At 35.6% G+C, this 26,164-nt stretch overlaps 3 protein-coding genes across 4 annotated transcripts; 1 reads left to right on the forward strand and 2 right to left on the reverse strand.

The window, feature by feature from the left end:
- The first annotated feature begins 220 nt into the window (after positions 1-220).
- LOC135685238 (uncharacterized) lies at positions 221-22,629 on the forward strand. Of its 2 annotated transcripts, none has more exons than XM_065201108.2 (4): positions 221-348; positions 442-612; positions 1,639-5,564; positions 21,702-22,629. In XM_065201108.2, exons 2-3 carry the CDS (start codon positions 510-512, stop codon positions 3,291-3,293), a joined length of 1,758 nt encoding a protein of 585 aa, XP_065057180.2. In that variant the 5' UTR covers positions 221-348; positions 442-509; the 3' UTR covers positions 3,294-5,564; positions 21,702-22,629. The 2 variants fall into 2 exon arrangements, with proteins under 2 accessions (XP_065057180.2, XP_088968930.1); XM_089112804.1 differs by lacking the exon at positions 221-348 and having other exon boundaries at positions 478-612; positions 1,639-3,803; positions 3,890-5,564.
- LOC148958439 (uncharacterized) lies at positions 3,254-12,264 on the reverse strand. The gene is made up of 4 exons (XM_089112806.1): positions 11,071-12,264; positions 7,760-8,053; positions 6,310-6,669; positions 3,254-4,615 (listed from the first exon to the last, which is right to left on the reverse strand). Exons 1-4 carry the CDS (start codon positions 11,135-11,137, stop codon positions 4,317-4,319), a joined length of 1,020 nt encoding a protein of 339 aa, XP_088968932.1. The 5' UTR covers positions 11,138-12,264; the 3' UTR covers positions 3,254-4,316.
- LOC135685240 (protein OSCP1) lies at positions 13,529-25,187 on the reverse strand. The gene is made up of 13 exons (XM_065201110.2): positions 24,978-25,187; positions 23,970-24,124; positions 23,594-23,629; positions 23,251-23,382; positions 22,930-23,010; positions 22,516-22,619; positions 22,185-22,310; positions 21,588-21,666; positions 20,471-20,552; positions 19,882-19,927; positions 18,130-18,190; positions 14,560-17,287; positions 13,529-13,995 (listed from the first exon to the last, which is right to left on the reverse strand). The coding sequence occupies exons 1-12, from the start codon at positions 25,087-25,089 to the stop codon at positions 17,171-17,173; spliced, it is 1,131 nt and encodes a 376-aa protein (XP_065057182.2). The 5' UTR covers positions 25,090-25,187; the 3' UTR covers positions 13,529-13,995; positions 14,560-17,170.
- Between the last annotated feature and the right edge of the window lie 977 nt (positions 25,188-26,164).

Genomic DNA, 26,164 nt, shown 5'->3' on the forward strand with positions numbered 1-26,164 from the left:
AACTCTTGAAGGTTTTCATTGATAATTTCCTATTAAGGCATTTGATGTGATTTTCACCAAACATGCGTCCACTTTATTACGTATACATAGATTTCATTTCATCAGAATGACTATTTTTATGAAACTAAAAGTAATTTGCTGCCATATATAATTCATTTTCGGCGTTCAATTAATATATAACTTGCTGCCAAGTTTTTTAGAAAAGTTTTCATCAAGTCAGTATTGATACAACATTTTGACCTTTCATCCGCAAGGGCTGTTGCCCAGTTCAAACCAGCCTCGTGATCAGATCCCTGGTTTGTGTGGGAGGCTCAACATTTCCTTCGTTATACATCACATGATCATATGGTATGTATGGTTTAGTTTGAAATAAGCATCTCATTGTGACGTCAGATTTGGTAACTTTTTGTAAAAGTGCAACTGGACTAAAAGTTTCTTTAGGTTTCAGATGACAAGAAATTATCGATGAGTAAACAGGAAAGCCATCTTCACGATGTCTTTCCGCCATTATGGGTTCGATTGTTAATAGAAGCAACAGAAGCAAGATGAAGAGAAACTCAGGAAGTCCGGATGCAAAAGAAATACAAAAAATGAAAAACAGAGGCAGCAAAGGTAAAAGATGCAAAATTTTGCTTGTCTTTGTGAACTTGCCGGCTCTTTGCTCCGGTAGCAATTTTTGTTATATTATCTATGAGGTGGGCCCTGTTCCAGTTTCTGCAATAAACCGGTTATTTTCTACCCGGTTATGTTTTCGCGAAGAAAAAAGAAATCATGCTATATGCGAAGAAAATCCAACTGCAAGGCTCAAATCTCAGCTTTTAATTTTTAAGGGGAGGGGGAGGGTTGCAAGGCTTGAAACAAATAGGCGAGGAGATACCTTGAGGTTGCCAGAATCTGTCTTCTGTTTGTTACGCGTCGCTAAAGTCAGATAGATAACATTTGACCCGCCCTAAATTTATTTTGCTTACATTAAATTTTATTTTCGTATCTATAGGATATGAAATCGGGTATAAATAAAAACTATAAGAGCGATTTTGCAAACACTATTCAACAGCAATTTGTTCACACACTAGGCTGATCATCAATCGAAAATCAATTTTGTATCAAAGTCAATTTTCACTTGATATCGAGCCGAGTTGCCTTCTTTTTAGAAAACAAACCATTTTTAGAATTCCAAATAACAAAAAAAGTTTCACATTTCACACTTTTCACATTTTTCAATCAATACGTGTGGCGTATTTTATTCCTACTAATCTGCTTCCTTAAAGTTCTCTTACCAACTCTATATATCGTTGGCACAACTTGTACAGAAAAATTCAATTAAATATATAAGTTGCGTGGGTACCTCATCCAAATAACGACAATATAATGAGCGAATAAAATAAAATAAATTTAGTTTTGATTGTTGACAACACAAATTTTCGAAAACGTACTCGTCATCAAGACAACTTTCACAGGTTTGTAATACTTTTCCTAGTTTTCCCTGTAATTTTATAAAGATAAGAGATATACAAGACTAATTTCAAGACTATGCAAAGTGTTATCAGCTGCAGTATAAAAATGCCGTTGTTTTTTCGTCAGTAATGATATTTTTTGTAAATTGCTGCTGCTTTGAAAGCTGTATTTTCCTGTTTACAGCTGCTCGGCGTTATTACTCGGCATTACTAAACCAAGTTGATGGTGCTGCTAGTGGTGGTACAAGAGGTTCTGATATAATTGGGCCTAGATGCACATCACTGCCGCTGTGCAAGAAGCACCGATGCTCTATAAAATGTGCAAAGATTCGAAGGTTTTGCAACTCTGTTGATCACAACATACCGATTCCGTTGCGAATCTCCTTTTCGTTGTTCACAGAAATGCCTATCCCGCCTGCAACATCACCAGTAGAGAGTAATTACGAAATATTTGATGAAAAAGAGAAAGATATAGAGAGCAGCCGTATAAATGAAGTACCACATAGTAGAAGCAACAAACAGGATAAAGACAGAAATGGCGAAAAGAAGAAACGTGATTCAAAAAGTGCTAGAGATGGAGTTAAAGAAAAATTATCTAGGCGGAAGATCAGTGTTTTGAAATTTGATGCGGATGAAGTTATTGCTTGTGACAGTGATCTGCAGGGCTGTCGCTGGCAGTCTAGTATGGGTAGTTTACGTCCAAGATCCAGCACTACACCAAGCATTGAGTGTAACATTGGCAGCAGCAGGAACGAGACCAAAGCATCTAAGGTATCAGCAGCAAAATCAGATGGTCACACATCATCCAAAAGCAGGCAAGGTGTTGGTGAATCACCGTTGAAAGTCTGTCGGTACTCGTATAGCGATTTAAAGAACATTGAATGCAGTTATAGGCCAGTCAAAATGGTGGACAGCAACAAAGATGCTTGCCGGAGCGTTTTTATGCTGACGCATAAAGGTGTGCAGAAGTACACTTTGCAATTACGGGAAGGGGATGTCACTAAAACAAGCGGGTCAAAAAAGAATTGCTCCACAAAAAACATGACTATTGATTTGTCATTTACAAGGAACCCTGCGCTATTGAAGACGGCAGAAACTCCTTTAAGCAACTGGGAGAAGAAACAGCTAATTGAAAACATTATCAGTAAGTCAAAGATTGATGGTTGTTTCTCTAGCGAGAAAGCTGGGGACGATATCTCAAAGACGATTTCAAAATCACGTAATGTTTCAACAGGGAACTTTTTTAGCAAAGTCTGTGGGACTGCTGGTAGCAGTTCGTGTCATTCGCCAAACAGCCAAACTGGAAAAAGGCGATCGAGAAGTTCATCTTCCAAAATGGAGAGTCATACCTTTGATCATATCATATTCGAGCAAAATGAAAATGAGATACCAAAGCAACAGCTTTTGCCTCAGAATCGAGTTAAGAATAAGCTACGTCTTCGGGTTTCAGATATTCTTTCCACCGTTGAATCGGTGAACAGGGTTGAGAAAGTCAAACAACGCCGTTTGAGAGAATTTAAACAACAAGCCGAGGCGTGTAAAGGTAGGGAAGGGAAAGACCCTAGAAAAAGGAAGCTTCTTGAAGTCCAATCAAAAATTCACAGTGTTTGGCAAAATAGTCTGGCTGAAAGTCACCCAGATAGTTACTTAGCTGCTGCCCTGGGGAGAGGTCGATGCTCAAGTCGTGGACGAGAATTGAAATGTGACGTCACAGATGATAGATTTGCAAAGTCAACTGAGGATGCGGCTTATATAATGAGGAAACGAGATAAGAAAACGTCACAGATGTTACAACAACCTGATCCAAGCAGTTCCAAAAAAATTAAACATTTTGGATAAGCTAATTCAAGTGTTCATACTCTTTCTATAAGAATATAGGTTTCTTAATTTGACGAATTATTCGTCCAAAGCTACTTTAGTACCATGCTATAATGTCTCGTTATTTACAAAACCGATCATTTTACAATATATTTGAACTTCCTCGCAATACATTCGTCGAAATACATTTTACAATATATTCGCAATACATTCTTGTATATTAAGGTGGTACAATCTGAAAAAATTGAAATGATGACAAGGTTATAAAGGCCTTTTTTATTCTGTTCCGAAGCAACATATGCCTGATATTAACTTAATTGTTTAGATTTAGCAAGAAAACTGACGTGTCTTTATAATTTTAAGACAGGGTTCTTGAAAATTTAGAACAGTGGATTGGGGGGTTCTAACTTTCGTATGGGGATTTTTAGAAAAGGGCACTAGACATCTTGAAGAAAGTCGATGGAGTATCAATGACTCAGGTCACGGTAGTACAACATAAAATCTGGGCCTATTTAATATGGAATCGTGTAGGTACAACATAAAAGCTGGGCATACCAGATATTGAATCTTGATAGTACAACAGAAAATCTAGGCCTACTTAATGGGAAATAGTGAAGGTACAGCATAAAATCTGGACGTATCAGATATTGAATTGTGATAGTACAACATAAAATCTGGGCCTGCCAGATATGGCTTCTTGTTGACAAGACAAAGTGATTCGACTTCTTATGCTGTTCATTATCACGTTATTGGCCGTACTAATAAAAAATTTGATGGAAATTTACCATTACATTTTAAAATATAATTCTAAGAAATATTGCTTGAACTATTCAATCGCCGATTTATGATATGATATGGAGTCTTCCTTTAGTAAAGATTTTCATCAAATAAGTAGTAAAGAAATCCAGTTTTCCGGTGGATTGTCATTTTTAAAGGTTTTTAAGATCGCCAAAGACGATTTCTGTGACAAAGTTTTGATATTCAAAAGCTTCGAGAGCCATTTTGTATTCACTTATAGTCAGAAAATTGTAGCCATGCTAGATTTTAGCTGCCCTTGTCAACAAAAATGTATCGAAATCCATCATTATTCTCGCCTTCATCCGCAATTGATAGAGGCTCGTCACTAATTCTGCAAGTATTTTGAGACAGCCCTGTCTTGAAAGCGACCGACTTGCAATTCAGTTCTTTTGAGCAGATTCTGTAGCAGTCCTCTAAACTGGCTACTTGCTGCTCAGTGATAACCGAGGACACCTTCATTGTGTATTTGGTGTTACTCATAAATGAAGTGAATTGAATTGCTTGAGAGATATCTTCTGTCATGGGCTGATGTAATTTGTAGACTTCTAGAAAAAGAAAAGCAGGTATCAACCCTGGGTTATTACGAGAAGTCACTAAATACATTTTCAGACTTTTGCTAAAACAGAGTTCCGTGCCACGCTACAGTAGCTAAAGCATAGAAATGTTTTAAATGTATTTAGTTCCTAATTTACACATTTCTTGTTAGGAAATCAAATGTCAGTTCTACCAAAAAATGATAGTTTCACGGAGATTTAAAACTGTTCTTTTCATCGAAAACTGTAGTACTATTTTTATAAAACGCTTGGTCAAAACTTTGCCAGCTCGTCTCGCATTTCTGACAGAAAAGTTTGATGAACATTTATGCTTGCCAAAAAGCTTGCGTAACGTTTAGCAGCTCTGTGGAACGATGTAGTTGTTTTCAATTAAGCAAGATGTAGTATGTTCAGAGAGGTTTCGAACTGGAAGCGTCAAAGAACACAGGGTTTTTCGAGTTTAAAATGGTTTTTAAGCACAAAGAAAAAAAAGTTGCTGTCAATATACCCACTGAAGTCGAAGATGAGCAAATTAGATAAATTGTTATGCACCCTTAATGCAAATATGATTTTGTCAACTCTCAGGTTTTTTGGTGTAGTTAAACATGCATGCGAAAAAACTTATGCGGCTGAACCATTTTTTCTCTGATCTTCAGGCGAATTTACACCTTGTGTCGTTTAAAAATAATTCAAGAATAATCTTAGGCTCAAATCATCAGATTTAAGAATATTGAGGCCAAGCAAGGAGTTATATATTCTTCAAAAAACATCTACAGTCTACTGTAGCTTTTCAATGTTCCCCGCGTAATCTCGTATTCGAGGGTTATGTATCAATCTGAGACTATCAAATAAGGGTAGCATAAATAGCAACACGCTTTCAACGGTCCTCTACATTTTCAGTAAGTAAGAAATGTCATTTACCACAACGGAAGAAACCGATGAATTAGTCAACAAGTGAAAGGTAATTACTCATTCTTAATTGATAAACAGTTTTTAAAGAAACACCTTTTCTGTTTTTTTTTATGAAATCAACATTTCGAATCGAATTTACATCATTGTCTTATTTTTGGAAACTAAGGAAAACATGTATGCATAGCCTAGCCAACCTTATTTATTTTGCTTTGCATGAATTTTGGTCTGCAACTGACAACGCAAACTTTATAGGAATTTACAAGAAATTGAATTTGCCCGAGTTGTCGATACGAAGTAGAAATATTGAGGAATCTAAGGGAATCTTTGAAACCCCAAAATCACATCATCGCTCCAGGCGAGAAGACATGTATGATTTTGGCTGCGCTTAGCTGTGCGGAACAGCACAATATCAGCTGCAACCTGCGAGCAAAGGTATTTGAGCGACGAGCAACGTTGCGCGAGCTCTTGTGTATGCTTTAGCCCCCCCCCCCCTACTTTTTGCAAAAAATGCCAAATATTAAGTATTATCAAACTACCAGAAAAGCCTTTTTTATACGGTTTTAGCCCCCCCCCCCCCCACTTTTTTAGACCCTCCACTTTTCTTAACGCTCCGTGGTGCCTGAAATGTACACATTTATGAGATGATTTCCAGCTTGGATTGCTGTCACGTCATATTGATTCCAATGCACGAAGAAGTGGACCTAAATTTGGACCAGCATTCAAAGCTGTATTTTTGTAGTATAGTATTATCGGCTTAAGGCTGCCGTTTCTTTTAATATGTAGATCGATCTTACCTGTATTGTAGATTTCCAACACCTCCGTATCATTGAACGGTCTTTCCCATATTTTAAAGTCGTCATAGTAAACTTGAGCCAACTTCGTGACACTTTCGTCTGTGGATGCTCTTCCTAACGCTAGTCTCGTTGGAAACGTGGCGCCAGCACTACCAATTAGACCATTGCGGAAATCTGCCAAATTTGCTTCCTCTTTTTCTTCACCATCAACAAAAAGTTTCATTTTCACTTTGTCCCATGTTATCATGTAATGTTGCCAACCAGCTGATTGTGAACATCCGTGAAAAATGGTCCATGATTTACTACCATTCCATATTTCGACCACCATTCTTTCGGCCATTACATGCTTCGCTGAAATGGCTGGTAAAAAATCCGAAACAATTAAATCAAACAGTTCTTATTTGACAATTATACTTTCGATTATAAATCTTTATTATTAAAGGCATTGATTAAATCCATGATAAAATAGATTGGGTATACCCTAAGTGCCAAAATCCGTTAAGTCATGATTTTCATGACTGCGATGCTATTGGTTGACCTTGAACTGGTCACATGAACTCACCTCGTACTGAATGACAAAACAGTTTTCATCAATAGAAAGTTTTCAACAACGGATGCAAATATCACATGAAACAGCAGAAATCACGCCGAAACCAAATGACCCCCTATAGAGGAGGCCTATTTACCATGACTCAATGCCTTTAAAAAATAATTCAATCTTTGTCTACGGCTGCTAACTCTCTGCTCGTCAGAGCTTATTTGAAAAATTAAAACGTCTTGAAGTTACGTTTACGTACTTGAAGTTAAGTGTATGATTACGTATATTTGTACGTCACGTTAGGTTACGTTGTAAAAGTCTCAAGTTTGTACCAAATTTATCAAAGATTCTCAAGTTAACTTTCACTAAATGTTGCAATATAATCAGATATACCAAATTATCTATAAACCCAGTCAAAAATGTATAAATCTCAACACGAAGTAAAAAAATCTACGAGTAAGAGAAACTAGGTCCCAGTCCTAATCTAGCTATAAATATCATAAATGTACTTTGTGGACTAGCGCAATGGAATAAACAATACAGTGATTTAAAAACAAAATTAATCGGTTCAAGTTTACATTTGTGGAATGCCTCCTATACATCAAAAGCTCCTATGAAATTAACTTCTAGTACTAGCGTTCCAGACCCTTGTAAAAACCTAGACATTTCCTGCAGGTTACTTTTGCAAGGCTTTGTTGGGAAGACAGACATTTTAAGAATTCCCTATTTGAAGGCGTCCTTTATTGAAGGTATCAATTTGTCTGTTTTTCAAAGCAGTAACAACGCTAACAATTTTCCGATATAGGGCGATAGGGGGCGTTGGGTGAGATGGGCTAGAATATGCTCCTCACCCGTTATTGGAAGGTTTCCGTTAAAATCCACGTTCATGTATTCAATATTAATCCCACTTGCCTGGAGACATGAATAAAAACTGCTCTTTAGCCTGCACCCAGTTAATCCAAAAGCTCATACTGAACCCAGTTCGACATGTGGCAGGGTCCAGAAAGCAGCTGCTTGTTACGTTTTTGATAACGATTCCGGAGAAGTTGCCACTGAAGTAGGCCACTAATCCATGTCGGCCGTCGCTGTTGGTCATCTTTGTTCCATTTGCGAACGTTCCTACGTTTTCAAGCGCTGATTTTACCTCGTATGTACTCTGTCCATCGTTGAAGTCGAATGTCCAATGAAAATCAGGGTGCTCAAAGCCTGATTTAAAAAGAATGATTTACATACTTTTTCATATAAAAAAGTATCTGGTACGAAATTAGGCTCGAAATTGTTAAACTTCCAGAAATGATTAATCGTAGTTTCTATCTCGAATTTTAAGTCTTGAATTTCATTCACAGATAGTTTGACATTTCAAATTTCATTCCAATACAGTGAAATATTTGAAGTACACTTATCAAGCTTTACTTGTATTTTGCTTGAATTTTTCAGTTCCTGACATATTTTCATTTTGAGAAGAAACACAGAAGCAAAGATTTCAATTCTCTTTCTCAATTCGTAGAAAGTTTCCGACACTGTGTCGCTTAAGATTGGATTTAGAATAATATTTGGCTTTCGGGCAAACTTTTTAAAGAACATTGAGGCTCAGCAAAACTGAAGATACAAATGGTGTGTACATGTACTATGTAAAGTTAGTTATCAAAACAAGCGAACAGAGCCTTGCAGTTCTGAATTAATTTGTGGAAAACATTTGCAATCAGATTGGGCTTGACAAATGAAGTCCATTACAAAATTAAGACCAAGTTAAAATAAAGAGACCGATTGGTTTGCTTGCAATATGCCACTCATTGAACAAGCCTTTGATGCTTGCTCCAATGATGAATATGACTGTCCCTCGCACAGCTCCTTGTGGAACATCGATAGGAGTAATCGTAAAGGATCAATTTTTGGCGCAAACATTTCAAACTTGCAATACTTTGCTTTTTAATGCAAGTGTTAAATTTTAGATTTACAAATAGGCAGACAGGTGCATATAAATTTCCCGAAGCTCAAACAGGATATTCCAAAATCAAGGATCCTTTGGTGGAGCTAAATTAGATTGAAAAACAAGCAAAGATGATCAAATTTGTGATCATGAGAAGATCAATCAAATTCTTAACAAAGGTTGTTTGTTATCTTAACCGTGTATTGAAAGCGCGTTGGACGTATGTGTCTTCTCTGTTTATTTTGATTAAATATTCACTTCGCAAAATGCCAATAGCAACTGGTCTGTAAGCGTTGGAATTTCTTAAAAATTACTCTGGGTTGAAGCCGCTGAAATAAACCGATTCAATTAGAACTACGGTGATTAATCATAATCTGAGCTTTAAAAAGTCGTACAATTTTGAATAGAACAATTTCGATAACAAGGTTGATTGTTGAATTTATGAATTAAATCCTCGCGGAAAAAGGCTTCAGTTCAAGCATTTTCTATCTTTGCCTGACTAATCATGGCTCAAAAGAAACTTCAATTGAGCAATGTGCAATTTCCATCTTCGCCCTTGCAACTTTCGATTTGCTGTAATGGTATCTTTACGTCAATCAAAATACTTTCAATGAAGCTTTCAATACTTTTAATACGCTGATCTACTCTTTAATTTTACTGAAATAAAATCATATTTAGGTAACTTGGTACCTTTATTGAGTTCAAAAACCATCATTGAAACAACACACCAACACGTTCGTAATTTGCTTTTTAGTGCAAGCGCTTAATTTTAGATTTTGCAAGGTGGAGGAGGCTAGTTTCTTCCTTATCCTTTTAGCACTACCTCTGGGCTAAATAAGTTTATATACCTTGTGATTTTTTCAAACTATATTTCAGAGTATAAACATATGAATAAGCATTACTTTAAATGATATCTTTCCTATAGAATACAGAACACCCAACATAAAGATCTACAATAGTTGAATCTTAAAACCTTTGATCGAATGTAAAAAGGTAAGAAACCATGCCAGGTAAGAAGAGCAAAATATCAGATATTCATTTAGACGCAAAAAAGGTAAAGGTTCAACCTGGAATTATCTTTGAAAAGATATAGAGACCAGGCACCACTGAAGCGAATTGGCTGAGTTGCTTCAGACCCCCCTCCCCAAAAAAATTTCCAAAATGAAAACCATACAAATAGTTACCTTGCTCTTTGTTTTTAGCACTTCAAAGATGTAGAGAGCACAAGATTTTCTATTCTGTTAACAATATGGCCATGATAGTGTAACACTAGAAATTAGGAGGTGGACCTCTTCTGAGCTATGTCTGATCTTTGATTAACTTGAAGCAAACACTATGAGATTTTCTCGACTTTGAAAAAAGCAACATTTTGAAACATACCCTATATTTTTCGTCTGGCTTTCTTCAGAGTATAAAATGTCATAACTAAGAGACATCATTAATCATTGCTATACGAAATGCAGCGTTAAAAAAACCTCACAAACCTGTAACACTATTTTGAATCTGCAATCTTGAGAAGCAGGTATCTAAAATTTGCTTTATTACATATGCGAGAGATTCAGGCAATTCACATTTCATTAATCCAGTTGTGAGAATAAACAGAACTATTCTCCATGATGTTGACTGCAGGAAGTTAGATTGTGAAAATTGGCTAAGATTGTGAAATTTTTGCCCTCATTTTAGATTAGAACTGGAGAAAAAATTTGAGTCACTAAGCTTATAGTATTAAAAAAGGAATAAAAAATATCTGCCAATAACAATAAGTCACTTTTCCTTTGGCGGAATTTCACCTCAAATGTTGGTATATTACCCATTGACACATATTATCATTCGGATATACAAAAGATTCTAAATGCTATGTTGTTTCATTGATCAAGTAATATTGTCAGTGAAGCCTTTGAGGATTCAGAAGCAGATCTATCAATTTCTTTAAGATACGAGCTTCTTCATTGCAATGGCGTAACTTCCTTGTTGCCGCAAATCCCTCCTGATTTTTCAGTTCGCAGCCCCACATTATTTTTGTCAGTAAACAATATAGATAAAAATCAAAAGCTGATCAACACATTTCCCATTGATTTAGACTGAGGTACAATACCAGCGTAATGCCCCTTTAACTCGTTTCTGACATCCTGAATACCACCTTCAAAGTAAAATAACACAGATAAAATTTCTGTTGAGGACTTCTAGAGGTTGGAGGCCCTAAGTTTTTGAACTAGAGGTAACTTTAGTCTGTAACACCACTGCTGCCTTGTAGATAAGCGGAGTAAATTTGATGTAAAAAAGGTATATATACCGTTACAAGCAATGGTGCAAATTCCAACGGCAAGCAAATTGAAGATGAATTTCAGTCTCCAGTTCATTCTTCTTTTCTACAGCAATCACTTTGATAACAGACTACAGGTACAGACTGTCATAAATGATCTACTTTATCCAATCACAACTCAACATTAGACTTAAAACGTGCAATTATGTGCAATTTCCCTTGAATAAGCCGTCGTCTGTAGATCTCTTTCTTAGATCAACTGCCGACACCTGTTGGTTTGCAAAGAAAATTGCTTTTGTCATCAGGGTAAATAAATGGATTAAATTCAAAATTAAATATCTGTCCACGAGAATACATTATGAACATGCTTGCACCAGTAAAATATGTTTATCATTCTGCAAAAGCTGCAACATTCAATCGGTAGGTAGTGGGCGGAGCCCCGGAATACTGTCACCTCAACTCAGCAAATGTGTCAATTTTTCCACCTGATGCAAGTTTGGTGACTTGTTTGTGTTTCCAAACAGGCCGCTCTCTGGAAAATGATGATGTAGATTTTTAGAAAAATATTTTAAGGGTATTTTTTGACTCCGTCTTTATCCTCCATAGTGGTCCGGATTTTGTCATCGAAAAATTGTCAATGGCTCTGAACTACCAATTGCCTTGAATCTCAGACTCAAATGGTATAAAAATGCCCTGCTCTCGAAGATTTGCCCTCCAGATAAGTTAACGGCCATCATTTCTCCGGGTTCTCTTTTCTTTTCCAGGTACTATTGTATGAGTAGTCCACACCAAACCCCCTCTGCAGTATTAGCCTTATATTTATCGATCAATTTATGTTGCATTGGTAGCAAAAGTCGTGAGAATAAAAAAGCCTTTAGAATTGTTTCACTTTGAAGTCTAAGAGGAAGTTTCCCCTTCTGTTCCTCGTAAATCCTTGAAAGTTCCCCCTTCTCTCCATTACAATGGTGCTCAGTCTACACCGGCTGGATGCTGAATGTAAGACTTTTGTCACTGAAAGGCGTATGGAAATACGGAGAAAATAAATCAACATTGTACCGGGGCGAAGGAGAGGGTTGGTAGAAGATGTCAAATTTTTTTAAGCAACAGTGATATATTGATAGTTTCAGGCTTGGTTTGTCTATCTGCATGTCATCAATGGAAAGCTTTTTAACTATTTCAGCATGGATAGTAAAAACATATAAATTTAAAAAGCTTAATTATTCTCAAATTTTTTACACTTTTTTTCACCAACATCTGCGCTAGTATGTCCTGTTTGATTTGCAACTCATTATAAGGCTATGCTTTACGTAGGCTTAGTCCAAACTCTGTAATACGTTTGGAAAAGTTCAGAAAAAAGATTGTTTGAAAAGATTTTGGTTATGTTTAGATGTTGGAGTTAAGTATCATATTATTTGTAACATTTTGAACCCATTGTCAGTTTTTCTTCTTATTTTCGTTTCTTTTCTTCCTTTCAAGTTCTTATATGTTACTTTACAATAAAAGACATACGCAAGCTGCAAATAAAATTTTAAAAATAAATCGTGCTGTTTTTAGCATGCCTAAACATGCGGCGCCATAAAAAAATAACGCTTATCGTAGTACCAAACCTTTTTACAGTTGCTTTTTTACTGGTTAACTGCAACTTATCAAGGCCAGCTTTGTGATCCATGCCTTTTTTGTTTTTTAACTCATTCAGAGACATTGCCTGTACTTTCTGGATAACCTTTTGGCGTAATTTTATCCTATTAACTTTCAGTTTGAAATTGGTTCTATCGATGTTTACAATTCGCTGGATTTTGGCATTGAGTGATTTCAAATGCTATAGAATATTAAGTGCCTCCTTCAGTCCTTATTGATATTTCATTAGTCAAGTTACATATCTCCATTTATGTTTGTATAAAAAAATCAGATCACTAGTGAATACATTGAAAGGTAAAGATCCAAACAGACTCAAACAGATCAAAATATGCTTTGATGAGCTTAATGTACAGCCAATTTTCATCTCTGTGATTCGGTTTGGAAGGTAACTATCAGGAGTATCGAAAGCGAGGAGCTAGGGGCTACAACTTCAAATAACTGATTGATTGTGTTGTATTCTCTTTAAAATAGATTTCCCTGACTATAAACTAGTTGTATAGATAATTTCTGTGGACTCTGGCATTCAGTCAGTATATCACAGGGCATACAAAACACATGCTTTTGAAAATTCTACCTGGACGGCCATATCGAGACAAGTCCTCCAAGATTTAACAACTCGAAAAAGATAATTTTTGTGCTTTCTCATTGCTGAAGTACCTACGCAAAACTGACATGATCTGCTCAAAGTTGTCTTAAAGTATCATCTGCGAGCGCCAGCCACTCAGTAAACTCAGATAACTTATTCATGCTTTGCTGTTGCATGTCATGTCACATTCAGGCTTGTTGGGAATGGCTTCCCATTATTCATCGAATTAGTTTCAGAAAACATGACAAAGGCAGGGAAATGATAAATAACACGAATTTACTCAGATAATTGAAAATAAACCAACATCTAGCGAATTTTAAAGCTTTTCTCCATTGGTACCTGCAAATACTGTGGCAGCCACACGACAAACAGCGAATACTGTGCGAATTTTTGGCTTGCATTTGCTGCGGCGCTGCAAGCTGACCTGATTAGATTAAAAACAACAATGGCACTGTTCGGGGAAGAATAAACTACTCTTTCGATCGGTCCATACGGCCTAAAAAAGCCCATCATTGTTTGCACATCGCAAAAAGCTACAGAGGTATTTGTGCTTTTCCATCTGATATAGACTGACCGCAACGGAGGCGTTTTCCATAGAGTGTATGTTAGGGCCTGATCTCGCGCTCTTTTCTCCAATGTGAGCCTCTTTTCTGTTTGTTCAATAATCGGAGGCAGTTTCTTTGTTATCTTGCTCTCGGTTGATGGCCTAGCCGTTTCCTTCCGAAATGAATCTAGGATGTAACAGTTGGATTTTATTAAGGTATTGTCGAAAATCTTTTAAACCCAACCAATAGATATATATTATATATATTTCCTAGCGTAGAGTTTTCGATCTATGTTGTGACGTTTTAAACTCTGAAGAGTGTCAGACGAAAAGCTTTAGTTTACTAAATGTTTGCTTTTTTCAAAGCCATTTCCAACCAATAGAGTTAAATCTACGAAACGTGAACCTCTTTACTTATTTTTACACAAATAATCGTTAAAATATTTAGCACATGCATTTTGTTGCTTCGAGCCCCAATAGGTTGCGTTTACACGAGAGTGGATCTGAGAGTGAATCTGTCGAAATCTTACAGGGGTTTCTGATGATCGAGTCTTTTTTAAAACATACCCCCTTTTCGATCTACGTTAAAAGACATTATGCTTTGAAAATCCAGAGCAAAGCGTAAGATAATTTGCTTTCCAATTATTTCCAACGTGGGACGGGTGACGAACGAAACTGGGTGGGGGCTTGTAATGTTTGTCCATCTATTCATTTCTGCGAAAATCATAAAGAGAAAGGTCTTTAAACTGACCTGTTTGTGCAGCTGATGTTGGGTTAATCTTACGGCTGATAGGAGGAAGTGGAAAACTTGTAGTGTAGTCTTCTTGCCTTTGGCTTGGCAAATGTTTGTCCACACTCAAAAGCTTAGCAAATGTATCCTTTGTTTTCTTGTCCATTTTGCTTTTCTTTGCCTTCCTTGGATCCTTTTTAGCCGAATTAGTTCCCATTCTATTTTCTATTCTATGACTTGCGCAACATAAAAACTCTACCACTGAAATTTTCTCGCCATTCAAGCACCAGCTCCCCTTAAAGTCTCGCTGTAAGCTCATTTTCAACTATTATAACTCTTAAACGTCTACCATTATTACAACTTTACTGGTATTTATATGAACTAAATCAAAATCTAGCTGTCAAAATCTGATAATATGACGTCATAATAACAATTTAAGTCGTCTTCTCTTGCCAAAATTTCGTAGCATATATGGGTTTCAGATAGATTTATGGTACCTTGTGTTAATTTTAACCCTAGTCTTCTTTAAGTTGATTAAGTTGTCTAAGCCATTTGCTTTCCGACCTTGGCGATGAATATAAAGTATGAGGAGGTTTTCTAAACGCCATTCAACCACAACGCGTTCTGTTGGTTTGGCACAAATTCTTCACTTATGCTATGCTGCTTTATGCAATATCGTTATTGCTTGTTTGTTTCTCGGCCGTTATGTGCATCAGAATCAACTGAACTGATGAAATTATCGGCACAAGTGTAGACCAAGACAAAAACATACTATAAAGATTTTCCATAGAGATAGCTGATCGCGAAGCTCAAAAATGATCCTGTTCCCATGTCAAAGCGTGATATCTTTAATCGGATATATACCTTTGTGCGATCGATAACATTATTTTACATTTTTGTGTTAAAAAGCTATGTTTAAAATAACAGATAGGAGCTAAAAAGTTTTTCCACTAGATAACTACAAAAACTGGTTTATATTGAGATATACAGTTGCTTCCCTGTCACCTGCAAGAATTAATGTTTTTGTAGCATCCATTGTGCAGGTGGGAGTCTGTTTGATTGGAAAATCTCATCCGTTGTTTGCAATTGAAAAACAACTCGTTTGCAAGATCTGTCATCCCATACAAGTGAAAACTTCCCATTGCACATAAAGCTTCATCTAGAACTTCGATACACTCAAATTCTGTTTCTTTAGATACCTGATATGGCTTTACAATCAAATAACTTGAAATTAGTGACTTTGTGCTAACTTTTTCAATGCCAGCTGCATTCGCATAATTTATACGTAGAAAATGAAACAAAGTTAAGAGATATCATGTCACCATGGCAATAACACTGCAGCTAATCAAATTTTCTCTGACCCAAGTGAGGCTGGACTCAAATAGATCACAGACAACTTGCCCTAGAACTTTAAAAATTGCGCTTGTTCGGGTTGAGTCGCAAGGTATATTTGTGGTTTTTTTGAAAATATTGTGTTGAAAAGGTTTGATTCCGGGTATATTTTTACAAACTAGTCAACCAAACATTGCTTGCTCTGATGTTGCCAATGCTGTACGTTATGGGCTGAGGTAAAATCAGACACGACTGACATAGTGTTGATACAAATGATTCAAAAATCAGTAATTTGCTTTGAAAAATGTACACTCTGTAGTGAAGTAAACAGACGATATACCATGTAAGGTCACTAGTTACCAGAGCTGTATTCTGCCATTTGCATTTGAAACACCCATTTGCTTACATCAAAATATTATTGGGAAATGAAGTTATCAATCCGTACAGAATAAGCAGTCTAAAGACTTTTTCTCAAATTTCGTTCCTGCAAAATCTTCAGCAACAATAGCAAGCTAGAATTCTCAGTTTTTTTTATCTTTTGCAAGGGTTGTGCAAACGTTTGCTAGCTCTTAAATGAAGGGCTTATCTTACTAAATTACAATCGCTTAAAAGCTCGGCTGCATTGCTGGCAACAAAACAGCAAAAGGCCCAAAATTGAACCTTGTGTTCCCCTCGCCCACACCGTCATGCACAATTATTCCCCCACTTCTGAATTATTATTCGTTTGTTTTTGAAGAGATGCAGATTTTTTAGTTGCGGGGAATATGAATCATTTTCTTGTTCATTCATTCATTCCTGTTGATATGTATCTATGTGTACTGCAGGTTGCCAATCATTACCTTCCGCCAAACTCTATTGTTTGCTATTCTTTTAAAATCGCCATAATTATCAATATTCGCCCGTTCCTTGAAATCATCTGACCACATTCTTCTTTTCTTTCCTGGTAATCTTAGTCCACAGATGTAACCTCCAATAATGTTACAAAACACTTTCCCACTGGATTCTCCAACAAAATGTCGAAAAAATGCCATCTTCCTTGTTATAATGTTCTTGTTATAATGAGAATCAAAACAAGGAATGAAGAACACGACAAACAAAATTTTGTTGACAAAGGTATTTCACTTTGGCCAAACATTAAGAAAGGTGACGGAAATATTGATAAAAAAACAAGATAGGTTAAAAGGAAATTGATAAGCGAAACCCTACTAGTTGAAGTCCCTACTTTTTGACAGCAGTAACTTAAACCGCTACCCTTTTTAATTGTCGTTGTTATTAAATTCTAATGTTTAAGAGTTTGTGTTCATTTCGAAGCAGCATCCATTAGCTCAAGCAAATCATCGCCTTTATCAGTAGAACCGGTTGTTCCTTCAATGGAGAACTCGTTCATGAGCTGACTTAATGCTCCTTGTTGCTTCTTCTGAAAAGAATGAAGAAATGATTGACTTAGACTGATGATATTTTGGAATATATAATACTACATGTGAAATATTCCTGTAAAACTGGAATAAAATTGCGATACTTTCAAAAGATTGACGACTTTAAATAAATAAACACCTCATGTAGCTAAACATTTTAATAATTTCAACAAGGTTAAAATATCCGACCGCATTTTAGCAGTGCTTCTACTTCTCGTATATTAGATTTTCCACGAGAATATGTTTGATCCAGCGTTTCCATCATACCACTGAATTAAATCATTAAACAATGTTGCGGGCACAGTAGTAAAATCGGCTACAATCAGCCATGCTGTTTGACGATTCACTTCAATGAAATGTCGGGTAGCACTAAGGCTAGAGCTTAATACACTTTCGTAGTTTATATAAAACAAGTTGAGCTTCAAAAACTGAATCTGCTCACAAGGAAAACTGCTCTTGATATACCATGTAACGGCTATTCGATGTTGACTATCGACAGATGTTCTATGGTAGAAACTATGGCAAGGCCTTAGTTTCTACCAAGAATGTCTTTAACCCTGCCCTGATATTCAAGGGCGACTCAAGAGCTTGGCTAGCGACAGAAGTAATAGTAAGGGGTAGGTTAGCAATCAATAATGACAATACTATGAACGAAACAAAGAAGTGAAGAAAACACAGCATAAGCCTACTAATGTGACATTGAAAGTCTGTTTGTGGAGGGGGTGGGGGAGGGGGGGTTGGGGCAGAGATTTTATTTGTGGACTATGACCTGGAAATCCTACCCTTAAGACATCTCTTACTTTTAACTCTCTGAGCAGTAGTAAAAGAATACGACTATCTTCACCTGTGTTGCATCTATAAGTATTTCTCGATGGCGAACTTTTGCGTATTCTTTCTCGGCATTTCTATAAATTTGAAGATAACATGTAAACGATAAGATAATTTCTCTCCATTGAAGACTAAATAAGGACAGAAGCGACAGTTATTGTTCAAAAATATAGAAATGAAACGAAAAATTCATTAGCACGTACTCAACAGCAATTTTTTGTCATTAGCAAGTGACACTTTCTAAATAATGACAGTGAAATGATTGCTAAAAATTCTTAGTATATAATGAAGTATTTCACCAAGATCAACTCACCAAACAGGGAAGTAATAAATGAAGAATAAAAATGATCAGCTAGGAAAGGTAGAAGAACAAATGAAAATTTTAAACACCATTAGATTATTTTGCAGTGTCGCAAAAAATAGCATCATTATTCGTTCTAGTTTATGGTGCAGATAGATTGGCCCAGAACAGCAATACCGGGGCCAAACCCGAGTGGTGTTTGGTCTTTTGCGGAGTGGCCTTTGTCGTGATTGGAAATTCTAGATTTCAAACATTTCCAGTTACTTCTTATTTGATTCTACCAGTCATTGGAGGAAATAAATTCCATCTAAAATTTGATCAAACAAAATCTGGAGATTTCTGAGTCAATATTTGAACAATTTTTCAACTTGAATTCAAAGCTTTGAAGGAGATATGTATAAACGGTTTTGATGTTTGTTCTAGTAGGAAAAGGACAACTAATATTTATATTTGATGTCTAAATTTGATTAAAAGAGAGAATTGTAATGACATTAAGAGAAGTTTTACACTTGCATTTTTGAATCAACAGCTTCTTAGGAGGAACATGTAATATCAGCATGAAAGAATCGCCCTTCTTTTCTGTGTTATCCAGACTTTCTTAATATGAACCTCAGACTGAACCATAAATTCAAAAAAGCCTTAAAGATGTTATTCACAATAGCAACTTGCATAAACAAAAGGAAGGTTGAGCTGTATAATTTTCAAGCAAAGCCAACATCCTAGTAAAATGACACCTTGTTGTTACAACCAAACCCTTCAAACGTCATTCTGCAGCACTTAAGTTGAAAGACATTCTTCCATCCCTTTACGGTGTCAATGAAAACAACAAGAAGTTTAAATCCACTGCTTTTTATTTTGAAGATGTTCAAAGAGTCCCCTGAACGTCCTCATTGTAAATTAAGTTATTACATATTGTTAGAACCTGCAGATGGTATGAATGCTTCTTTTCTTGAATCATGTTGGCCTGAATAGTATGCTAAATATTAGTTCAAACAATAGTTCATTACGATTCAATATAGTTCAAGCTCGCAGGTTTCTGGTGCTCGCTTTTTCTGTAATACTAATATTTTACATAAATATGCCCAACGCCTTTCCTTTGAACTAACTACTTGTACAAATTTTTTTCTTTAACTCGTTAATATGCCGAACTTCTGCCTTTTAGAAAAATTGAAAGAATTTAAAGGCATTTGACATGCATAAGTACAGCGAATCTAAAAATAAATTGATCAGAGAACGCGTACAAGAAAGGAGTTGCAAACTGCTCATGTGAAACCACTGCGCGCTGCTCTAGGATTTCACAGATTTGCAGAAAGGATTTCACAGATTCGGTGAATTCCTACACCTGTTTTCCTCTGTGCGCAATTTGATTGGTCAACCGCTCGTGGTCGAGTGGCTGTAAGCCACATTTACCTGTGTCAAATGCCTTTAAGCTTTCCAAAGCAAAGAACAAATTAAAATATTACTCACTGCTCTTCTTCGTCTGTGCTAAATAGATTAAGCCTGAATGAATTCCCTATAAAGAAATTTTGTAGTTACATACCTAGATGGCTGTAAATAAAAACATAGCCAAGAATAGCAACAGACCTATGTCAATGGAAATCGGAAATTGGCAATGTCATACAAGAAACTAAATACAATTATACTTTGCAGTTTTTGAACTTGATTTAAAGATCGTCAACTAATTCATTATTTCCATCAATCTCAGTTTCAAATTTATGTGGCTGATTAACAATAAAATGTTAAAATGTTACAGTGTGACTGCAACAAACTTATGTTAAAAAGAATTCGCTATTACCTATTATTCATTTTTTATAATCAATCTCATTTCCTTGATTTACTGCAACAAGCAAGTTCTAATTTTTAACAGTAGTTGAAAATAAACCGCAACCTTATTGTAGGTATATCATCTTTGAAGATATAACTATGGGACACAAATATTGCTTGATAATCCCATTAAACGTTAATTTCAAGAGTTAATACTTTGAACTATCATATTCTATACAACAAAGCATGTAAGTGATTGTAAAAAAAATAATAACTTCTTCTAAGAACATACCACTAGACTGTCGATCGCCTGCTATTAGATATGAAAGAAGATTTAGTTCAGCTTTGGCAAGAGGGTTTCGATTTTCCAAATCCTTGAAAAGAAAAAGATGACGAGTTTTCATTTCTATTACAGATTCAATTGCTCAATTACTGTAAATCCTCGAATGAGTGCCCGAGGCGTTATTAAATGTTCTGCGGTTTCAAGGGCTGTTTATTCGTAAGGGTTGCTCACTCGAAATGGGATGCTCATTCAAAGGGGTGCCCATTATTATTAAGTTCGTTCTGCAGATCCTAAACAGCAAAAACAACCGATCATTAATAGATTGTGGACGATAAGCGTCAGAAGATAAAAGTGAAATAAATATTCTTTGAATTTACGTTTAAAAATATACATACAGCTAGATTGCCACATACATTGTCGAAGATTAGTGATAGAATACACTGATATTTTCTTAGGTCTTAAATTGTTGATGAGGCTGTGGGTGCCCAATCGACGGGCGGGGAGCTCATCTAATTTTTTTTGTTTTAGGGGATGCTTATCAGAGCGGTGCACATTAAAAGGAAGGAATTTATTCAAATAATTCAGACACTCTTTTAGAATTATGAAAACTTATAAATATTCAAAGAGCTTTTCAATTTAGATCAGGATACAGCATATCATCTGAAATAGCATCACAAAAAGACATGCATATGATGAAAGAATTAAATCTGATCAACAATGGCTGAAAATATCCCAATAAACTTATTCACACTTCCTATCAAATCATGGTTTTGTAATTTGGTCTTGTGAACCAAGCCAAAACTATAACAATTATCTAGGCATGCTATGGTGTTTGGAACAGACATTCTTATGGCATGCTATGGTGTTTTATTACATAGGATGGTCAAGTTCAAAGATTCTGAAAATTTTAAATGAAAATCAAATTATGCTAACACTATAACTCTATCAAAAATACCACATATTTTTTATTTTCTATTTTTATATCAAGCTTGCATCCGGCTTTCTAATTTTACAAAAAGGTTTATGATTTGCATGACTGTCGCAAGAGCTATTCAAGACCCCAAGCTAGAAGAATCATGTCTGGGATCTCCTGGAATATAGTTTGTAATAAAGTGCATTCACTTACTTGTTCAGGAACAGCTTGTGGTGCAGGCTTAGGCCCAGAATTCTGAATAGTGGTATCCACTTGCCTAGCAGCTTCATACCTTAAATTAATAATGATATTTTCTGGTTGATACAGATTTGAAAGCAACAAAGATTGTACAATGCCTCTGCCAAGATGGATCAGACAAACATGTGATTGAACAAGTTATAACCACTAAGGAAATGTAAGTTGCTGCAAATGAAATTATTTAGATAATTTAAATTACTATCTGACATGATGCAGCAAATATAATCATGAATTTAAGAGATCGGCATAATATGCCTTTGGTTACTTTCTAGATTCAGAGTATGTTTAAATAGTCTATGAAATGATAGGTATTTGAAGAAAGATGCATTTTGTGAACAAAATTCGTGATTAGATATGTTTTGAAGTCAGAATGAGAAGCATGTTTTTACTTTTTAGATAGAGTCAGTTAAGTGTGGACAGACTCGAACATTTCCCTATTGATCTGGGGGACAGTTCAAGAGACTGTATAGCTTTCATCCCAGCAAACATATTAGCCTTTTTGCGAAAAGATGTTAGATATCATGAGCATAAAGATATAACATAAAGACTCACATGTTTCTTCCAAGTTTTGTCACTCTATCACCAAGGAGCTCATAAGATCCTGGCTTGTCAGCAAGTTGGCACTTCACACTGGTTTTGAATGACTTTGTTTTAGCCTGCTTTCCATTCTCAAAAAGTCTAATGGAGTAAAAGTGGACAGTTTAAGCTCCCATATAGCTGAGTTCCTATGGTCTAAATTGTTTTATGATGGACCTATCATCCCGCTAATGGTTGCAAGTGTCTTTTTGACTTTGCATTACTAAGGAATAAATAATAAGCAAAATTTAAAGTTTTTTTAGCTGAACTTTGTCATTAAATTGCGAGTTGATATTTCTCGACGCACCTTATGGTTCCAGGTACTTCTGTGTCCCAAGGAACTTGCCCATCCTTTGGCAATATGAATCTACCATTAGGTGTCTGAACTTTGTCTTTCAGGAAAATTGACACCTAAAAATGATGTTTATTGTTAGAATACAATATCATTTTTGCAGAATAATACAAGGCAGATATATTTTAATTGTCATTCAAAGCACTACTAAACCCAGCTTTTTCCAACAAATATGTTTTTCAAATTATTTTGTACCAAAGCAAACCTTCTCCCTCAAACTTTAAATGCTGAAAGCAAAATTATCAATTACTTTTGTTAATGCAGATTCTTACTTTTCAGGGAAGACACAGAAAATAATACTTCCAATGTAAATTGTTATCAATGCATAAGCACAACTGGTATTAATAGAATGGCAGATAAACATCTTACCCTTATATGCATGTCTTGGAAAAAAGAGAGTATGGTCATCCTTATTAGCTGAAACTGCCCAGGACATAAGTTTCCGTAGTGCTGAAAATGAAAGAAGTGAATAAAAAGCTTCTCAATTTAAATTGCCTTTGATCAAATAACATAATTTACTTATAGACTTTTCTTTTGATCATTTGTTTCCAAGTTTTGTTTAAGCAAACAAAAAATCTAAAATATATATTTATACACGAAATTGAATATCTGAAGATGGTAAGAAGAATTTTTCACTTTTAGCCATTCTGAGAGAAATATTTTAAAATTAGGCATTATGAAAAAGCAAACCTGTTTTAGCAATGCAAAGACATTTTCCACTTGCTGCAACACTGTTTCGTTTTCCTTGACAAACTCTCGCATGGCATCCAGGTGGTTTAGCGTTATAAGAAGGATATCTTGAGGTCTTTGGCATAAACTGACCTAAAAATATTAAAGATTTCTGTTAGCAGGGTGGACATTTGGTCAAATATTGGAGGGTGGGGCAAGGATATTGTTTAATAAGATGGTGTCACATTTCCCATTGTTTTAGAACAAAAGACCATTGTCCTCTAAAGTATTGGGGGCGGTCAACCCCACTGTATAGACTATGTACAAGCATTCACAATGTAATTCATGAAATTTTGATACTTGCCTGGTGTTTAAATGCCATGGTCATCAGATCATAAAGCTAGAAAACAAAGAAAAACATTACAAAAAATTTAAAACAACCATGATTGATTGTGCTAAATTCAAAAAGCTACTAGGTCAAAGTTTCAAATTCAATTATTTAGATTTTATGTTATTTATTAAAGAAGACAAGTTTTATCAAAGAGATCCATATCCTGAAAAGCAGTGTTTAATCTACCTCCTGAAAAAGAATGCTTGAAATGGCATGGTATGCAATAAGCATTTCATTTTGAGCTCAGATCTTATTTCAGCAAATCGGTACAGCAACCAAAAGCTGACAACATTGATAATGAAATGCATATGTAGAAATCTCAGGTTGTTGTTGTTAAAATGGGACACACCTTATCCATGCTTGCAGAATTAAGCCTCATGATTGACGCATGAGCAAGTTTGTCAAAAACAGTTCTCATAGCCTTCTTCGAGTATGCATCTTGTGGTTTAAAGAGCTCAGTCATAAATCTTCCATTCAGCATTGTTCCAACAATATCATGCATGACTGTGAAATAAATTCAGAAATTAAGGAAAAGAACTTCATATATTTTATACTTTTGACATAACTTAAGAAAGATAACTAAATTTCTGGGAAATATTGTGTGTCTTAAGACTCTAAACAGCAATATAGAAATATACAAAGTATCACCTTGGATTTCAGGGAGAAGTAATGTTTATTTCAATTCTTTACTCCTTTTTATTTGGGTATATCCTATTTGTTGGGTAGAGGATACATCATCAGTAATATGATTGAGAAGGCCATAAATTGTGGAAGATTCACATCCTTACTGTTCCTAGCTCTCTTTTACAGTTTTTAGGCACATAGTTTTGCATGCATTTGCATTAATTGCTGTTATATCATATTCTGATATAACAACAACTACCTGCAGTTAGGAATGTAAATGCTTTGGTATAAAAATACCTTTCCTTAACATTTTCATTCAAAATTTAAGGTTTAACTTAGGATTGTCAACTACTAGTTATGTATTCCAACCAAGATGATAGTTAATGCAAGACACTGTCCTCTAAATCTCTTTTGCGCTACTTATTGCACAAGACTTTCATAAAACTATCAAAAAAGACATTAACTTCAATCAATGAGAAATATTTGCTACTGACAAAGCATGTTAATTTTGGCTATAGATTTGTGATTTCTTTTTATTCTAATCTATTCTTCTGCAAAGAATATATGTTTTCAAGTTCATACATTTCATAACAAAGGCACTTTTTATCAGCAACCCTGCTCCTTCCCCGCCTGATCTCTGCAAACAATAATACGACTGATTCTCTAAATATGGTAGAATCCCTCCATGAAACCTAGAAAAAATTATATTCGTTCTCTAGACTTAATTGCTTACCCTTCCGAGATTTCTCTTTAGGGATATTTTGTGCACGTAGCCTCTGGTCTAAGATGTACATCATTTCACCCCCAAGATTGAGGAATAGCATCGGCAGAGTTTTCAGAGACATGTCTGATTAAGAATACTGGCAAGAAACCAAAGAAACAGTTTTTGGCGATAGGCTGTCTGCAAGCTCCGAAGTTGCTTCCAATATAATGTTGTTGCACCTGTTCTGTAAACAAGGTTGCGACTGGTTACGGAAAAGAAGAATGGGTACTAATTACGTAGTATTCCGTGAAGTACAATATCACAAATTTGCGTTACACGAAAATTCTTTGCTTTTCAAACAAATTTCAACAAAAATGTCTCAATTAATTATTTAACTTAATAAAGGAGTTTTTAGCGTATTTGTTTCTTTAAGGAACTTTCGAAATTCAAAAATATTTTGCTTAAATGAACGTTGTTGTATCATTTTAAAGCTCGAAGACTTTTGATAAACATATTGCATCTTTCTCTTGGTCAGAGAGCCACAAAAATACAAGATCTCATAAACTGGAAGTTTCCATGCAAGTTTGCCACGAAATTGTGTTTTCTTTTATTTAAAAATTCCCGGTTTATTTAGATTATTAAACCATTGCGTCAATTCTTATAAAAAATGGCACCAATCTAGATCTACAAAATTAAGATATTTTGGGATAAGGTTCTAAGGTAAGCTTTAAATTGAAGGGCCCTAAATGCGAGGGAGGCGTTAGCTTACGAACAAGCACCATAAGCGTCGAGAGGGGGCTAGGGGAAACAAAGGGCCCGATAGGGCCCGTAATGATCTTACACCATGTTCCTATCACATTGTTACAAGATTTTTTTACAACGCAAAAGTCTTACTTACTTTTAGTATAAAAATCCGATATTCACATTCTTGATTCATGATTACATTGTTCTTGCACTTTTTCAACAAATGTACCTGAAAAGGGCGTTTCCCTAGTTCCCGGAGAGACTGAAGGGCATTATTGTGAACCACTCCTTGGTCTGAGCTGACTTTCGACGGCCCTGACAAGCACCATTGCCCAAATGTAGGGAATATTATTTGTCGTCTTTACGCTTAATAGTATCGAAATCATTGTTATGGACGGAGTAAATGTGGCATTCTATATTTTTAAAGGCTGGTGATCGAGTACAATGGGTTTGGGCATTTTTAATTTTTTTAA

The sequence above is a fragment of the Rhopilema esculentum genome, chromosome 15, assembly GCF_057945365.1.
Source record: "Rhopilema esculentum isolate cy_ngs chromosome 15, ASM5794536v1, whole genome shotgun sequence".
Classification (NCBI taxonomy): domain Eukaryota; kingdom Metazoa; phylum Cnidaria; class Scyphozoa; order Rhizostomeae; family Rhizostomatidae; genus Rhopilema; species Rhopilema esculentum.